This window comes from Mauremys mutica, chromosome 3 (assembly GCF_020497125.1).
Source record: "Mauremys mutica isolate MM-2020 ecotype Southern chromosome 3, ASM2049712v1, whole genome shotgun sequence".
Taxonomy (NCBI): domain Eukaryota; kingdom Metazoa; phylum Chordata; order Testudines; family Geoemydidae; genus Mauremys; species Mauremys mutica.
Genome location: NC_059074.1, coordinates 46,594,471 through 46,611,611, shown reverse-complemented (window position 1 = coordinate 46,611,611; position 17,141 = coordinate 46,594,471). Strand labels below are relative to the sequence as shown.

Sequence of the window (17,141 nt, the reverse complement as noted above, 5' to 3'; positions counted from 1 at the left end):
CAAGAACTGTGATTAAATGTTTTTGCTAACCCAGTTCCAGCATGAGTGTAGATGGGGCCAGAAATGGACGACTCTTGTTCTGAATACTCATTTCTGAACTGTTTTTCCTAGTTAGGACTGAACTACTTTTTGCACCTGGAAATTATCTAAACTCCTTCTTCTTTTTTTTAAAGTGCCCAAAATGCCAAACTTTATAATAGCATGGATAATTTAATAGAAACATTAATGGGGGATGGGGAAGACTGCTGGGAATCTCTGGGTATGTCTACACAGCGAGTGGCAGCCTGTGGCAGCAAGTCTCAAGAGCTCAGGTTGGCAGACTCAGGCTATCAGGCCTTGCACTATGGAGCTACAAATAGCTGTGTAGACATTGTCACTCAGGCTGGAGTTGGGGCTCTGAAGTCCTTCCTCAGGTTTCAGAGCCTGAGCTCCAGCCTGAGCAATGTCTACACAGCTATTCTTAGTGCAAGCCTGAGTCTGTCGACCTGGGCTCTGAGTCTCGCTGCCATTCGTTATGTAGACATACCTCATGGAAATGTCTACACTGCAATTTAAAAACCTGTAGCTGGCCTGTGCCAGTTCACCAGGCTCCCGGGGCTCAGACGAAGGGGTCGTTTCACTGCAGCATAGACTTGTGGGCTCAGGTTGGAGCCCTGGCTCTAGGACCCTATAAGGTGGGAGGGTCCCAGAGATCAGGCTGCATCCTGAACCCAAATGTCTACACCACAGTTAAACGCCCCCTAGCACAGGCCAGCTGCGGGTGTCTAATTGCAGTGTAAATATACCCAACAAGGCTAGAAGCAGCCAAACACAACCCCTTCAGTTCAAGAACTGTAATGGGAACATAGTGGCAAAGAAGAAAGAAATGAAAACATACAGCTTGGTTCAACCTAATAATGTACATGTGATAGGGGTGCCCAGAATCTTTGTCATAAGACCTGTAGGAACAAATTACTATCACACACAGTGCCAGGAAATCGACAACCACCTATATAATGCAGGTAGTCATTTGGCTGGCTGGAACATACCAGCACTGAAAGGTTTAGTATTAAAAGTAATCTTGAAGAATCCGAATGTAGCAGAATACTAACTCTTCATGATTTCTTCAGACAACAAATAATTCTGAAAATGTGAATAATTTGACACAACGGAGGAAAGGTGAACTATTTCCAAACAAGTAAAACCGTCGACATGATTCGAATTCAGTACCTTTTTGAAGTATTAGGCATGGGGAAAGTTTTGGTATAATGGAAATGTTCAGGTATTACTTTTGCCATCATAAGGCACTGGACAGGCAACATAAAGGCTGTAAAACTCCAGCAGTTTTCCTTTCCTAGTTCATACTCTGTGCACATAAAACTTAGTCTCTTTTCTTCAAAAAGTCAGAAATAGAACTTACTTTTTGTCTAAGTGCCCCACTTCTGCAGAAAATAATCAGCTAAAAAACGTTTCTGTGCTCTAAAATAGGTTTGTTCAAAAACACACACACACATCTTTCAAAACTTGACGGGGATGGGACCTTTTACCTGTCCTGTTTAGTCCAGGACACAGTAATTGGAGCAGGAAGGGTGGCGGGGAAGAATATGGAACTGTTAACTAGGCTTTCAATCGCTACCATGATTCAGTTACTGTTTGGGGCTTAAATTGTAACCTAATGTCCCAGAATCAGTCAGTAAAGCTGCAGCTATGGTTCAGGTGTACTGTCAAGTGCAATATTTTCATCAGATGATACCTTATTCTTTCATCTTGTCAGCTGGTTACAGGAGTGTGGGAAGGAGGATACAATTTCTTCTGTCAGGACACACACAGTGGAGGTGAAGCTGATATGAAGGTAACATTACTTGTTATAACTCTCAATTGGTACTTGAAATTTTCTCTTTGCAAATGAGTGAAGAGCAGAACAGGATTTATCTAAACAGACTCTCTCCCTCCCCCATTGTACTCAGTGCACAGAAAGTACACGGTGAAACTTGGCAGTTAGTAATTAGATCATATTAGGGACTTAGTCCCTACTAAATTCACGGCCATGAAAAATGTGTCACAGACCATGAAATCTGGTCTCCTACTGTGAAATCTGGTCTTTTTGTGTGCTTTTACCCTATATTACAGAGATTTCACAGAGGAGACCAATGTTTCTCAAATTGGGGGTCCTGACCCAAAAGGGAGTTACAGGAGGGTCACACAGTTATTTTAGGGGGGCTCATGGTATTGGCACCCTTACTGCTGTGCTGACTTCAGAGCTGGGTAGCTGGAGAGCAGTGGCTGTTAACCTGGCACCCAGCTCTGAAGGCAGCACCCTGCCAGCAGCAGTGCAGAAGTAAGGGTAGCAATACCATGCCACTCTTAGTTCTGCGCTGCTGCCTTCAGAGCTGGCTGGCCGGACAGTGGCAGCTGCTGACTGAGGGCCCAGTTCTGCAGGCAGCAGCACAAAAGTAAGGGTGGCAATACCGTACCATGCCATCCTTACTTCTGTGCTGCTGCTGGTGGCGGCTCTGCCTTCAGAGCTGGGCTCCTGGCCAGCAGCCACTGCTCTCTAACTGCTCAACGCTGCTGTGAGCAGCGGTGCAGAAATAAGGGTAGCAGTACCACAACTCCTCCTACAATAACCTTGCAAACCCCCCCCCCCACACACACACACACACAGAACTAACTCCTTTTTGGGTCAGGACCCCTACAATTACAACATCGTGAAATTTCAGATTTAAATCGCTGAAATAATGAAATTTATGATTTTAAAAATCCTATGACTGTGAAATTGACCAAAATGGACTGTGAATTTGGTAGGGCCCTACTAATCACATTTGGTATTTGAAAAGGCCTCTTGAGGCTGGATTCATGTTTGACACCTACTATGCCCGTTACTGGGCACACTTAAAATTTAAAAAAAAAAAAAGTTTATAACTCTTCTTCTCCTCCCCGCACCTGACCACCCTGCTGTGAACTGCTTTTCCCCCATCCTCAGCAAAACACTTCTGTGGTATGTAGAGGAGATGTTTTCCACAGAGAGCAAAACAGGAATACGTTGGTTAAACATCCTGCCTCGTGTCTCACTTTAATAGCCTCATAAAATATTCTCTGTCATCCTTCTCAATTATAGCTGCCTCTTTAGACTCATGTCTCTTACAGAAAACTTGGTGCAAGGAATGCACTGAGCTTTCCAATGATTTGCCATGAATATCTAGAAGTAGTGAGATGTGTTCTGTTGACTTGAGAGAATTGCAGGGACAACTCCTGAATTTTATTTTTTCCCTCCTCTCCATGTAGATCGTACGTGTCCTTTGGTGGTACTACTTCTCCAAACTCATCGAATTCATGGACACCTTCTTTTTCATTTTGCGAAAAAATCATTACCAGATCACTGTTCTTCATGTCTATCATCATGCATCCATGCTGAACATCTGGTGGTTTGTTATGAACTGGGTGCCTTGTGGTCACTGTAAGTACTGTGGAGGAGAGAACCTACAACAGACCTATGTTTTATTTAAGGCCAAATTCTGCCACAGGATGCAAATAAGCAACTCCCATTGACTTCAGTCTCAGGATCTGGCCCATCTTGCTTAAAATGCAGCAAAAAAATTAAGTTGCTTTATTAAATTACAAGCAATACCAATAGTTGCAGGTATGAAGCTGCCTGTAGGCCCTTCCTGCAATGATTGAACAGTGGAAGCATTTCAGTGTAGATAGAGAATCAGTTTTGCAGGAAGTACAATCTATTTGCCTGCTGCTGTAGCGTGGCTCTGACACCTGTGTCAGCTGTGCTTACTTTCTTTTACAGCACATGCAAATATTCAAGCAAAGCTTCCAAGGAGAAACAGGTTTTAAGTCAGGCTTGGAAGCCTGCTCCAGGTATGTGTAAGGTGGCTAATAACTGCTAGAAATCAAACCATTGTCTGAGTCCATCAAAACTTTGCTCACTCAGGATGTTTTTCCCTTTAATTTATCCTATTCTATGGGTGGCCATAACAAATTATTTCAGTTAAAATCTTTGTCCCATGGGCACTCATGAACTTGACTGAATGCTCTTTTGCCTCTTCCCATCTCTCCTCTTGTTTAAAACGTTATTAAATACTGCTGACCTCTTGCAACCTCACTTGGATTCTTTTAATTTCATTTGCTTTTAACTGACGTTGTTTCCCAAATGTGTTAGCATAAAAATATGGGGGAGGCAACAATAATGTAGAAGAATAGCATAGCTTGTGGGTCAGTGATTTTGTTGATTGACATTAGCATAGCTTTGCTGAAGGAAAGTTTTTATGGGATCAGTCTGTGTCACCAACCCGGTGTGCATAAGAAATACCAGTTGTGTGGATAGAAAAGCTGCAAAACTCTCACAACCCTTCTTGGTTCTGAGAAGAACAGTACAGAAACTGCATTTATTTCTTAATGTCAACATGGAGCAAGTAACATTTAACTTCAGAAGCCTGCATGTGTAACTATGTTGTTCTAGAGCAGTGGTGCAGACCCCGTTGGAAATCTTTAGACGTAGGTCTGCAGACGACAGGTTGAAAGCCACTGTTCTAGAGAGAAGTCAAGCACCTATTTGTCTTAGCTTTACAATAGTAAAAGCCGCACAATCACACATTTAAGTGGGCTTAAAAATGCTTGATAATTCCCTGTTTGTTGGGTTTTCTTTTTTTTTCGAGCCAACTATTCTACTTGGGCTTTGATAGCGTATGCAATTTAGTGATAGGCAGCGAAAACGTCAAATCTTTTAATGACAGAGCCATTGTAAACAAAGCCAAATAAAATGGATAAACTGAGCTTTTGGAAATCCTCAGAATGTTGTGTCTTGTAACCAAAAGCAGACTACTAGTTTCAGTGGAAATGCCTGGCAAAGGAGGCTAGGTCTAAAATTAGACCTGTGAAGCTTTGGTTTGTGGACATGTTTGTGCACCTCCACCCTCTTGCCTCCTCAACTTTTCTGAGCAGAGTGTTGAAATGAACAGCAACCCTAGTTGGATAAGTGGAGCAGACAGGTAGGCGTGGAAGGTTGGCACAAAATGCACTGATCGTGTGCACAGTTGCAAAAGGCCCTGAGCTTATTGCCTGTTTGAGAGTCTGATTCTTTTTTAGCCTTTAGTTTTGGGGGAACTGACTATTTAAAAAGGTCCTGCTAACGTTTAAAAATGTCGCCTTCTGTGGCTGTGCATTTTAGCACTGTTCAGGTTCTGAGTGCCAACTTTGTGTTCTGTATTAAAATGCCCTCTTTCTTCCCATCTCCATTTTAGCATACTTTGGTGCCACTCTTAACAGCTTTATCCATGTCCTGATGTACTCCTACTACGGATTGTCTGCTATTCCAGCTATGCGCCCATATCTGTGGTGGAAGAAATACATCACTCAGGGGCAGCTGGTGAGTTATTCAGTTTTTGGTTCCCTGCCAGACTTCTCTGGCACTGGAGGAGCTGTTTTCCCCTGCCTGTAATAAAGGGAGGGAATTTTAATTTCTTGACTGAAAGCTAGGGGAGGGCATTTTGCATTGTGCTTAGCATAATGGGGGCTTCTGGGCAGTCATCGTAACATAACAGTAATTTTCAATGAGAAGGTTAGCGATGCCTCTGTCCACTCATCTCTGATTTGCAGCTAAATTTATTCCTATGTCACAGCACTGCGCTTTCTGTGATTCTGTAGTGAGAATGCAGGGAAAAGCTACGCTTCTTCCCAAGCACTCTGAGCCAGTGCATTCTTCTAAAGCATTTGTTGGTCATGAACTGATATTGCAATGACAGACTGGAACCTACATGTGACTCAAAGTCCTAGGTAAAGAGGCCCTTTATTCTAATCCTGCAAAACAGTTGTCTTCCTGCCTGGTTTTTATGTACAGTTGTAAATGGTTCTCTAAATATTGTTCAATATTTCTATCCTTCAGCTGCACTTTAAGTAGGTGGATTTAATCACTTTTATAATTGTGTTGTACTTTTTTCCCACATCCATTGGTATTGTTCTCTTATACCTCCGCTGGTGCCTAGATGTTTTGTGTACAGCGTGTGATGAAGAAAAATAGCTGAGCAATGGGTTTATGCATGTAGTGACAGTAATAAGATTTTGCTCTTATGTAGTACTTGTAATCTGTAGATCTCAAACCACCACATAAAGGACAGCAAGTGTTAGCCCCACTGTATAGAAAAGGAACTGAGGCACAAAGAAGTGATTTGCCTAGGCAGATGGTTGGCAGAGCTGTGAGTAGACTCAATTCAATTAAACCTTATTGGTATGACAACCTATACAAGTGTTGCCAAACTATGAAAATGGACACCTCAGGTTTCTCTTAGAGATTGGTATAATACGTCCAGGACAGAGCTACGCACTGTTGGGAGTTTGATTCCCTGTGTCCATTTGTCAACAGTGTTCATTCTTGATCCAGTGGCAAGTTGATGTGTTGTGTGGGGCTGGCTGCACCATCCTTCTCCCAGGATTAGGCACCATTTCTCCTCATCCCGTTTTGATGACAATAGAACTCAAGTCTCTGAATGCCTAATGGTAGCCCTGGAAAGGCAGTCTTGCCTGCACTGTCCAGTCTGAGGATGGTCAGTTTTGTTTGTCTTGCAGGGAAACAATCTTTCTATTGTCCTTAATCTGCCAACTTCCCTATAACTTGCTTCAGGCCCTCTTCAGCACTTAATTCCTGAACAGTGTTTGTTTGCACAGAGGGACCTCAAGCAGAGAAGACCAGCAGAGGTTCCTTGGCACCCCCTGCCTGCTGCCGAAAAGGTCTCCATGGTGGCCTGGGGTAGGCCAGCACAGAGGTCCGCGGGCAGGGACCCCAAGAGAGCCACCACGTGCTATGGTCCCAAGTAGTGTGGCAGTGGATTTCACCTCCCAGACCTTTCCACGCTCCACCAACACTGAGTCTGAATACTTCATTTGGATGGGTGGATTTTACCCTTTAATCCATTTAAGATAAATAACTCCTGCACAGGATTCACTAAGCACTTTGAGGTGAAGCAATATTTGTAAAATAAAGAGCTTTCAAAAAAAGAACCCAAATATTGTGGTCCAAACAAAGGTCTGTCAGCAAATGTTTCCTAAAATCCTTGTTCCTGTCAAAGGCAAAGTCTCTTTCACTTTAGTGACCATTTGGACTTGTTTAGAAATCATTTCACTAGGTCTTGGTTGTTGGTTTGTTTCCCCTTCTTTTCACTACTGTGCTCCTATTTTTTTTCCTCTTTCAGATTCAATTTGTCCTGACAATCTTCCAGACAAGCTGTGGTGTTGTTTGGCCATGTGCCTTCCCTATGGGATGGCTGTATTTCCAGATCTCCTATATGATTTCTTTGATTATCCTCTTCACAAATTTCTACATTCAGGTAAAACAAATGTTCGTTCATTCTTTGCACCAGTCTTATTTGAAAACCTTGAAACATGTGGTTTCCCCCTCTTCAGTATAAATGTGTTTTCACTATTGGCACTTGTCTGCCATTCATCGTGTATGCTGTATGTGCAGCTCAGGAAGATTAGGAATTTGAATAACAAGTTGATGAAAAAATGCTTAGCTAAAGTAATGTAAAGTATAAGTGTATAGGAAGTAGTGCTCTGCTCAAGAAGCAGCTTTCCATTTTGAAATACAGTAGTGACCTGTAAAGACAATTTGCAATGTACTCATCTAAAGAAGTATCATGCATTATCAAAGTTGCAAAAACAATAGCTCAGTATCCCACATGATCATAACTTTTAGGAAATTGCTCCAAATCTTGACTTGTAAAATAATCCTTTGCAGAAATACACAAAACTATTTGGAACTGTTTTTTGCATTGACATTTGCTCCCCTTCTCCCCCCCCCCCCCGGCCCCCAAATACAGAACACTAGCATGCTAGCATTAAGTCTCTGGCTCAAAAATTCAGCATAATAGCTACTGAAAAATTATCTCTGAACGTGTTGAAGGCTTAGTGTATATCACTGTAATCAGGGTCCTGTGCTAGGATGTGCAAGTCAGTGCACATGTTTAATTGCTCTGAGGGAACAGACCCTTTGTATGTGATTTAAAACAAAACTTTGTGCACATCTATGTATTTTAGACTTACAAAAAGAAGGCATCCTCCAGAAGGAAAGAATATCAGAATGGCTCTACAGCCGCTGTGAACGGGTACACAAACAGCTTTTCTTCCCTCGAGAACAATGTGAAACAAAGAAAACAAAGAAAGGATTGAAGACCAAACTGAGAAACCATTTTGATACCACAGACAACAAAATAATCTGATTGTAAGCACAATAAGAGTTGTGCACTGATACCCTAACAGCTACTGTAACTATTCCTGCCTAGAATAGTGCGATTTATGTAGGACTTAACCTGTGCAAACGCCCTAGAAACTGTATACAGTTAAAGTTAATAATTCTAGGCATCACTGACCCCGCTATAGACTGTGGAAGGGAGTATTATTGTAGTATATGACACTGCTGTTGCCTTACTAGTGAATATAATAGGTGCTGAATTATGATTCACAGTTTCAGAACACTGTAATCCAAACTCATGTTTTTTACTGTAGATTATGCATGTGATTGTAAATGTAATTTGTACAATGTTGGTTTCAGTAGGTAAACACACATGCCTTAAAAAAAAAAATTAAAAAGCAGGGCCCAAAGCTTATTAATGGTTTCAAAATTAGGGTACGTTTCAACTTTGAGTTGATTGACTTTTTAATAAGTCATTTAGAAAAATCCATTGATAGTTTTACTGTACTGTATGTGACGCATAATGTTAAGTATCTCCTACATGTTACAGTGAAATTGAAAATAGCGCCTTTAGTTTTGTATATTTGGCTTTAATTGACTAAGCAGTCACAATCGAGATGGAAGTTTATTTTACCTTTTTAATAGATCTTATTTTTTTATTTTGCATACGTCACTAATGCTTAAGCAGTCCAGCAAGACTTAAATATTAATTGTCTCTAAGAGTTAGGGAATATACAGAGAAGGTACATCTTGGTTTTTTACTTCTGTGAATTGTTAAATTGCAAAGCAGTTTTTAATACTGGAAACCATGCCAGTTTCAAGCATTGTGGTACCATAGCCATATTCATGTTTCAAAAGTGACTGGATAGTCTATGACCTTAGTAAAGTTCTTTTAAAAATGAAGATAAAGGATGCTTTTCAAATGTAATTATTCATATTGGCATTTGTATCGCTATTTGTGTAGCATACTTCAAGTCATTCTTAAAATGTGCCTAGCTCACAGAAAGATTTTTTTTTTCCCCCAGAAAGTAAAATTAAACAGATCAAGTCACACAGACATAAAAAAATAAACCTTTGGAAATGTGCTGGAGATGAGTGTTTGTTTCCTGAGTGTAAACTGTGTAGATCACCTGTAACTTTTTGGCTTATCTACAAATTTGTTTAGAACTGCTTGTTAAAATTCCTATTAATGTAAAATCTTGCCTTGCACACGTGAGGAGTCAGTTGCAAAGCAGACATCTATAGCTGGTATGTTATCTACTATCGTGGAGTTTAGATTATGAATACTTTTATTCATTGAGCTCAGAATATTTAACTAATCATGCAAGACATCCTGTTGGTCATCTGCTTAAGTTTGTATGTTAACTATTTTTTGTTTGATATTTATATAAATATCAGAGTTTTACCATGTTTAACTTTTTTAATTTTTTGCACATCTGTTGGGGAAATAATGAGTTTTCCTATTAGCCTTGGGGGTTTTCTTTACTTGTTTTAAAGGAGACACAACATCTGTTTACATTTACATTATCAAAGCTTGTGTGTCTTCATTTCTAGGTACTGGTTTGCACAGTCTTTACATATTTCAGTACAGCAGCTGTAACATTCAAAATACGCTGTCTAAGTGTGCTAGAAATAAACCCTTAGCTCATCTGAATATACCTACATTGTTAATGTTTGATATTGTTTAATCATTAAAACACTTTTGATTATCTCTGCCTGAATTCTATAGTACTTTATTTTATGGATTTGATATTGCACCTTATTTTGTATGATGCCAAGTGAGAACTATCATGGTCATTAGAAATAAGGGGGAACTACAAACGCTTACAGAAATTTAACACACACATACATCAAATAACAAATTCCTTACAAGAAACATTGACAGCTACCAAACACTTAGCAGTTCCTTGGCTATAATTGTAGAAATAATTATCCACGTGGGTGGATTAATCCTCTCAGTGGAATTACTGCCTCCTTACATGTAGAATGGGATGTGTGGTCTGAGCACAGGACAAAAATTACGGTCCCAGCCATAGCACCTAATCTTCCTGACTCAGAAACCCAGTCTCTAAAATGACAGTAATGCACCTATCAAAAGTATTGAGGAATGATTAATGCTCGTAAAGCTTTCCCTAGGCTCTGCTGCCCTTATCTGTTCCCTAACTGTACCAAAAGCATTTAATTGATCTTATACAATGCATGGTATCTGAGCACCTTACAAAATCCATAAAGCGTACGAAACTACTTATTGGCTTGTTTACACATGGAGTTATTCAGGAACAGCTGTTCCTGAATCACATGTAGACAAGCACTAACTCTCTTCCCTCCAGTCTGCATGCTGTTGTGAGAAGGAAGCAGGCTTTGCTTTTTGCTCTGAAGGTCCAAGGTTATTCTGATGTCTTCCAGGAGTGAGTTCCAATTTTGTGGGCCAATAATTAAACAAGCTCTGTCTCCTGCACTCATTAATTTAACTTCTGAGGTTCACTGTTTGATTGAGTGGAATGTAGCAGTCCTGGGGGGCTTTGATCACACTGGGCAATGCAATCCCTCAGGTAACTAGTCTCTTCCATGGACAGCTTTTAAAATGGCTAAAACCTTAAACGGAACCTGGTATTCCCTGGGGAATCAGCAGGGAGAGTGGAGTACTGCAGCGATGTGCAGTGAGGAGCATTTGTTGCTGGGTTGCTGTATTCTGAACTAACAGTACCTTTTAAGGGCAGCCGCTTCATCGCTACAAAACTATATAATAATTTAAACCTAGCATGCAGTCTTGTAGCCAGCTGTCAGTGGAAGAAAGGGTGGGAATTGGAATGTTCCACCCACACACAAACTAAGTCACTATAAGATCCACAATGGATCTCTAGCTGTTACATACTATATCTATTGCCCAATAGTAAATGAAAGGTTTGAGAGGGTGTGTAGACTCTATCAGCCTTCTCTATACTATACTGATCAGTGAACAGATTGGGGCAAAAAACTGAGCACTCTAATAGAGAGTGGACAGTCCGGAAACCTAGTATGTATTCCCAGCACCGCTGCTGACCTGCTGTGTGACCGTAGATCTGTCATTGCACCTGTCTTCCTCAGTTTCCCCACTTGTGACCTGGGGATTATGATGATTTTATTTGAAAAACACTTTGATGGATGAAAAGTGCTATATAAGTGAAATTCAATTTTAATAGACGCAACTGTGACTGCTGCCATCTTGGCAGGGAGTGAACTGGGGACCTCTAAAAGCCTGACTCTCTACAACTCGGGATAAAGAGCCAGGCTCTGTAGATTATTCCCTGTGGACTGGACACAGTGGGGACCCACACAGACACTGGCATGGGATTTCACGGTGCTTTGGTATCTACTTGAAATTGTACTGAATGACCTAAATCACATCATCTGGGTTAGGATTCTGTATAGCTAATAGGTGTCGTGGATTTGCCACACTGCTTCAACAATATCCAGACCCTGGTGCATTTCAGGTTAGGGAGTTTCAGAGCTGAATGCTTCGTGTAAGTAAACAGGAAGCGGATAGAAGGGCTGATGTATTCCTAGAACATGCTGTTCTGAGCAATGCCAGTGTGAATCTGTGGTTATCCCTGATGTTGAGTCATTAGTGCAGCTGCTGCCACCATTTCAGGGAGTATGCTATTGTTCACTTGGATGCTAGGATGGGGGAATTCACTCTGTGTGTGGGGAGGGAGGGCAGGGAGAGGGAACAAGCTCTGGAAACAAAAAGAAGTAGCTTTAAAGCAACAGCAGGCATTGCATCAGTGCTGTTCATTCTACTATTCACCTTTATCATCAGGCATGGAAAAAACAAGAGTAGGCATGCAGTCTGGGATATGCCTTAGCATGTGGGTGCCATGAGGACACTGGGGTGATCATCATCATCATTTGTGACTCATGCAGAATGGTATGTGTAAAGAGTGCTATGCCTTTGTCTTCACTGCAGATTTAACTGGGTTCAGCTGTGGGTTTTCCCTGTAACCTGCTCCCGGTTCACTCAGCCACACACCATGGGTGGAGATTGTGGGGGGCACTGCCCCCTCAAGCTGGATACATTGCAAAGGCAATAGAGGGGGAGCACCCAGCTTTCTCCCTGAGCCCCATTGGGTGGTGGTTATCAAAGGCCAGGGCAGGCTAAGCCTCCCCTGACCAAGGCCATGGCCCATGTTCCTCTCGGAAGCCCCACCTACCTCCCCCTCTACTGTAAAGCTGGTGGGGACTCCGCTTCAGCCAGTGGCCGGGGGCTCAGGCCCACCGGTGGCCAGGGTGGCACTCAGCGCTTGGGCCAGACCAGCATGGCTGGGGCGGGCAGGCCGGGGCTTCTCTTGCTGTGGGGGACCCTGACAAAGTGGTCTACCTTCATGTCTCTCTACTAGTGTTCTCAAGTCCCCTGCTGCTTGCAGTTTCTCTGGCTTCACCCATCTCCAGTGGCAGAACAATGGCCAGTAATAAGCCCATGGACAGCATGAAGCCACCTGGAGGATCACACCAGAAACTCTGGGCCAAAGAAAGCAAAAAAGTACAACTGAACGCCTCAAAGAGGAATATTGAGCTGTATGATGGTATATGTCAGCAGTGGCTGACTGATCATAGGATCAAGCGGACTGGACAGCAGTACAGAGAGATGATAAAGGGGCTCAAAGTGAGGTACCAGAAGACAAAGAGTAAAAATAAAGAATCCAGTGCTGTCCAGTATATATAACTGGACAGCCATGAAAAGCTGTGGGCTGAAGTTGGTTGGTGCTTGTCATGGTAGCAACCCACTGGTGGACAGCAGTGGTGAGGGAAGCTGTCAAGTCAAAGAAGGAGGCCTTCCAAGAAAAGCTTGTGAACCAGATTTCTGATATGACTGAGAGGTACCAGCTGGCCAAGGGGGCTGCATCTGTGGCAGTTGTTGAAGTGAAAGCCTGGGCTTGGGAGGAGTTTGGAGAGACCATGAATGACTACCGGGCAGCCTCAAAGGTGTTCTGGCAAACTATTTGTCACCTTAGGAGGGGTCGGCAGGACATTGCCCAGGCTGTTCTCAGTAAGGGTGGTGAAATGCTGACCTCGACTGAGGAGATTGGTTGAAAGGTGAAAGAACTTTGAGGAATTGCTCAACCCAGTGGACATGCCCTCCCTTCAGAAGGCAGTGCCGGAAACCTCCGGTGAGATCGGATCTATTTCTGTTGTTAAGGTCGCTACAGTGGTTGCTGCTGCTGCACCCTCTGTAACCCTCACTCAGCCTCCTCAACTCCTCCCCTCTTCTTCCTGTTTCCTGTCCTTTCAGACTCCCAATAGCCAATGCTCCCAGTTCTAATAATGACAAGCAACATCTAAACACCACAAGTGCCTTCAAAGTAATAAGGCAGCAGGGGTGGATGAGATTCCTCTGGAGATGTTGAAATCACTGGACAACGTTGGGGTGTCATGTTTAATGTGCCTCTTCAATGTTGCATGGAAGGCAGGTGCAGAACATCTGGACTGGCAAAGTAGGGGGTGATCCTGTGTAGTGATCCCTCACTCTTCAGTGTGGAGGGAGGCCTCTTTGCCTTGTTGTAAGGGGCTATAGCCTTCGGGCTCGGGTCGCACTGGCGGGGCCAAGCCGTACATAGTCAATAGTTCTGGGCCCATCTAACAGAGGCAAACACACAACAATAGTCTGGGGCTCCTGCCCCCACCCTTGGGTGGGGCAGCGCCTGACATAGTCCTTAGCCCCCCAGCGCCTCAGCTGGGGCTGACACCAATTAACAGTCTGGGGGCCCTAGCCCTCGGGGCAGGACCGGGCTAGCAGCAGGATCTAACTTAAGCCTCCGGGCCAAGCCAGCCAGCAAAGAGACATAGTCAACAGCTCTAGCCTGTGGGGCGGGGCAGGGCAGAGCCGGGAGCAGGTTTTAGCCTAATCTTGTGGGCTCAGGCAGCCAGTCTTGGGGTTCAAGTCGGGATGAGTGCCCACACAGTCTAGGGGCTCCCATGGGGGTTGAGCACCTGGCAGGCAGTCTAGGGTACTAGCAGGGGGGGATCACGGAGCACAGGCCTCCTAAGGGGGGGAGTCGGCCACCCCAGAATTGGGGTGGCAGTGGGGATGTAGGCCGGCTCAACTCCACCAGGTCCCAGCCCAGGACCCTACCAGTGGCAGAGTGGTCTGCCACTGGGTCGGTGGGGATGCAGCCACAACACGCCAACCTAGAAGTGGTCAGCCCTGTAGCCAGACAGTTATCGGCTGCCCCATGGCTACTTCCTACCTCCCTGGGGTTTGGTACCTCTGGCATCCACTGATCCTCGGGCTCCTCTGGGTATACAGCCGATGGTAGTCCCAGCAACTCCTCATCTGGATCCGTCTCCTCCGGCAGCAGGGTGCAGCAAAGCACCAATTCAGCTCCCGGATGCCACAGCAGGGCAGAGGCATCCGTCTCCTCTGCTGGCTCCTGCCCAGCTGAGCTGCAGAGCCTTCCCTTTATACTTCCTGCCCGCCCTCGTACTTCCAGCCAGCGCAGATTCAGCTTCGCCCACCAAGGGAAGTGTAGTGATCCCTCACTCTCCAGTCTGGGGGAAGCCTACTCTGCCTCACTACATCCTGATATTTAAGAAAGGAGACCAGAGGGTGTATTCCAACTATAGGGGGATCTCACCCCTCAGCCAAGCCTATGCCAGGGTGCTGGAGAGGAGGTTACACCCATTAATTGAACCTCAGATTCAGGAGGAACAATGCAGATTCTGTCCCGGATGTGGAACTATGGACCAGCTCTCTGCTCTCTTGCAGATATTCAAGAGATCATGGGAGATGGCTAATTTGGTCTACCTTTGTTTTGTAGACCTGGAGAAGGCATATGACCACAATCCCTGAGATTTCTTGTGGGAAGTGTTGCGGGAGCATGAGGTGCCATTGCCTCTTTTACGTTCTATCCGGTCCCTCTATTCTCTGAGTGAGAGTTGTGTTTGTATTCTTGGCATTAAGTCGAATTCGTTCAAGATGGGCATTGGACTCCACCAAAGGTGTATCTTGTCCCCACTCCTATTCATGATTTTCATGGACAGGATAGTAAGGCCCAGCTGAGCTGTGGCGTGCATACAGTACAGGAACTTGCCAATGTCATTGCTGCTGCTGACGTGTTTCTTGTTGCTTCAGACTGCAATCTCCAACGTGCCCTCGAATGTTTCACTGCAGAGTGTGAAGCAGCTGAGATAAGAATCAGCACCTCCAAATTAGAGGTCATGGTCCTGTCCCAGAAGAAAGTGGACTGTTCTCTCCAGGTGTGGGGGAGCAGCTGCCCTTAGTGGAAGCATTAAAGTAACTAAGGGTCTTGTTCACGAGCAATGGCAAGCAGGACCGGCGGATTGGTGCGGCGGCAGCAGTGATGGTGGTGAAGTGGGAGCTGAGTTCTCGGACAAAGCTTTTGGTTTACAGGTCGATCTATGTCCCCATCCTCACCTATGCTCATGAATCTTAGGTAATGACCGAAAGGAAGCGATCGTGGGTACAAGCAGTGGAAATGAGGTTTCTCTGGACTTACTGGTGGCTGGACTTACTGTCCAGGACAGGGTGAGGAGCTCAGCTATTCAGCAAGGCCTTGGAGTAGAGCCGCTACTCCTCCACATCAAGAGGAGACAGCTGAGGCGGTTCGGATACCTGATAAGGATGCCCCCGGGAGGCTTCCTTTGGAACTCTAAAGGGCACGTCCCACTGGGAAGAGGCCCTGAGGCTGACCCAGGACTTGCTGGAGGGATTATATCTCCATTCTGGCCTGGGAGTGCTGGGGAATTCCCCAGGAGGAGCTAGCACCTGTTGCAGAGGAAAGGGAGGTCTGGTCCTCCCTACTCTCCAAGCTGCTGCTGTGACCCTCACCAGGAAAAGCAGCATAAGGGAAAAAAGAAGAAGAAGAAAGAGAAGAATTCATAACTAGACCATGTTCTGAGCAGCGCCGTGAACACAGCCCCTCTCACAAGATACAGAAAGATTTCCCTAATGTAGACAGAAGGTCTCCTTGCTAAAGCCTGGAATATTGGTCCTTTCATTATGGGATCTGAAGCAGCATGACATCTTGTAAGGTTGCAGCATCCTCAAGCAGGTTTAACATAATCACCATTGCTGCTCTGTCTCCTAGGTCCTGGACTCCACCTCATCTTCCCAAAAAATTTCTGGGAGAGTTGGAGGGAAAAATTAACCATTTCTTTTCCTGGGGAACCAACTTTATGAAGCATTGCAACAGGCTGAAGTTTGCTGTTTGAAAGAATCAGCAAAGAATCAGAGGGGTAGCCGTGTTAGTCTGGATCTGTAAAAGCAGCAAAGAGTCCTGTGGCACCTTATATACTAAGCACCTTATAGACTTCAGCAAAGAATGGCTTCCTTTTGAGATAAAATGTGTTACTTTTTAGTTCTTGCTGCATACAGTGAGTATGAAATTATAGGAACTCATGGGCACTCAGAAACTTGTTTTCCATCTGTGTCAGGGCCATGTGACAGTATCAGACTCACTGAGGGAGGCGATGACACTTCAGAGATCACTCAGGGTCTATGAAAGGCTTCAGAATGTGAGGTCAAAGCAATGCAGATGTATAAGGATTGCTCCAGATATAGATGCAGTCTCCTAATTCAATGGGTGAGGAGTTAGAGAGGGACCAGGCCCAAGGGGGTCACTGGCCTCCCTGCACAGCTTGGGACCCCCATCTGTTCAAACCCTGCACTTATTTTAGGAATATTTCCAATGTTTATAACCCTGGAGGACAGCACAGCATCAACTGCCTTGCAAACCTGAATGACCACTGTGTCAACTGTGGATATGACAACCCCAAATTGATTATCAACAGATCTGTAACAGTCTGGGCTTGCCAGCTTCCAGAAGGCAATAGCAACATGCTTCTAGAGAGAGCATCATTGGCTCCCTCAACTGGGTGTTCTGCTGCTTGGAGTTGTGGTACTATGAATCATGGGATACATACCCAAATGTATTGCTTCTCATGGCCAGATACAAGACTAGTGCAGAAACAGGGC

The 17,141-nt window shown here is 44.4% G+C and overlaps 1 protein-coding gene across 3 annotated transcripts in view; it reads left to right on the top strand.

Moving 5' to 3' along the window:
* The window catches only part of ELOVL5 (ELOVL fatty acid elongase 5), a 61,951-nt gene extending 52,072 nt beyond the window's left edge, over positions 1-9,879 (top strand). For all 3 annotated transcript variants that reach the window (XM_045009049.1, XM_045009050.1, XM_045009048.1), the window contains exons 4-8: positions 1,754-1,831; positions 3,265-3,436; positions 5,229-5,353; positions 7,173-7,307; positions 8,017-9,879. In XM_045009049.1, the coding sequence (XP_044864984.1) occupies positions 1,754-1,831; positions 3,265-3,436; positions 5,229-5,353; positions 7,173-7,307; positions 8,017-8,148 (642 nt within the window). In that variant the 3' untranslated portion in view covers positions 8,149-9,879. The remainder of the gene's footprint in view (positions 1-1,753; positions 1,832-3,264; positions 3,437-5,228; positions 5,354-7,172; positions 7,308-8,016) is intronic.
* The last annotated feature ends 7,262 nt before the right edge of the window (positions 9,880-17,141 follow it).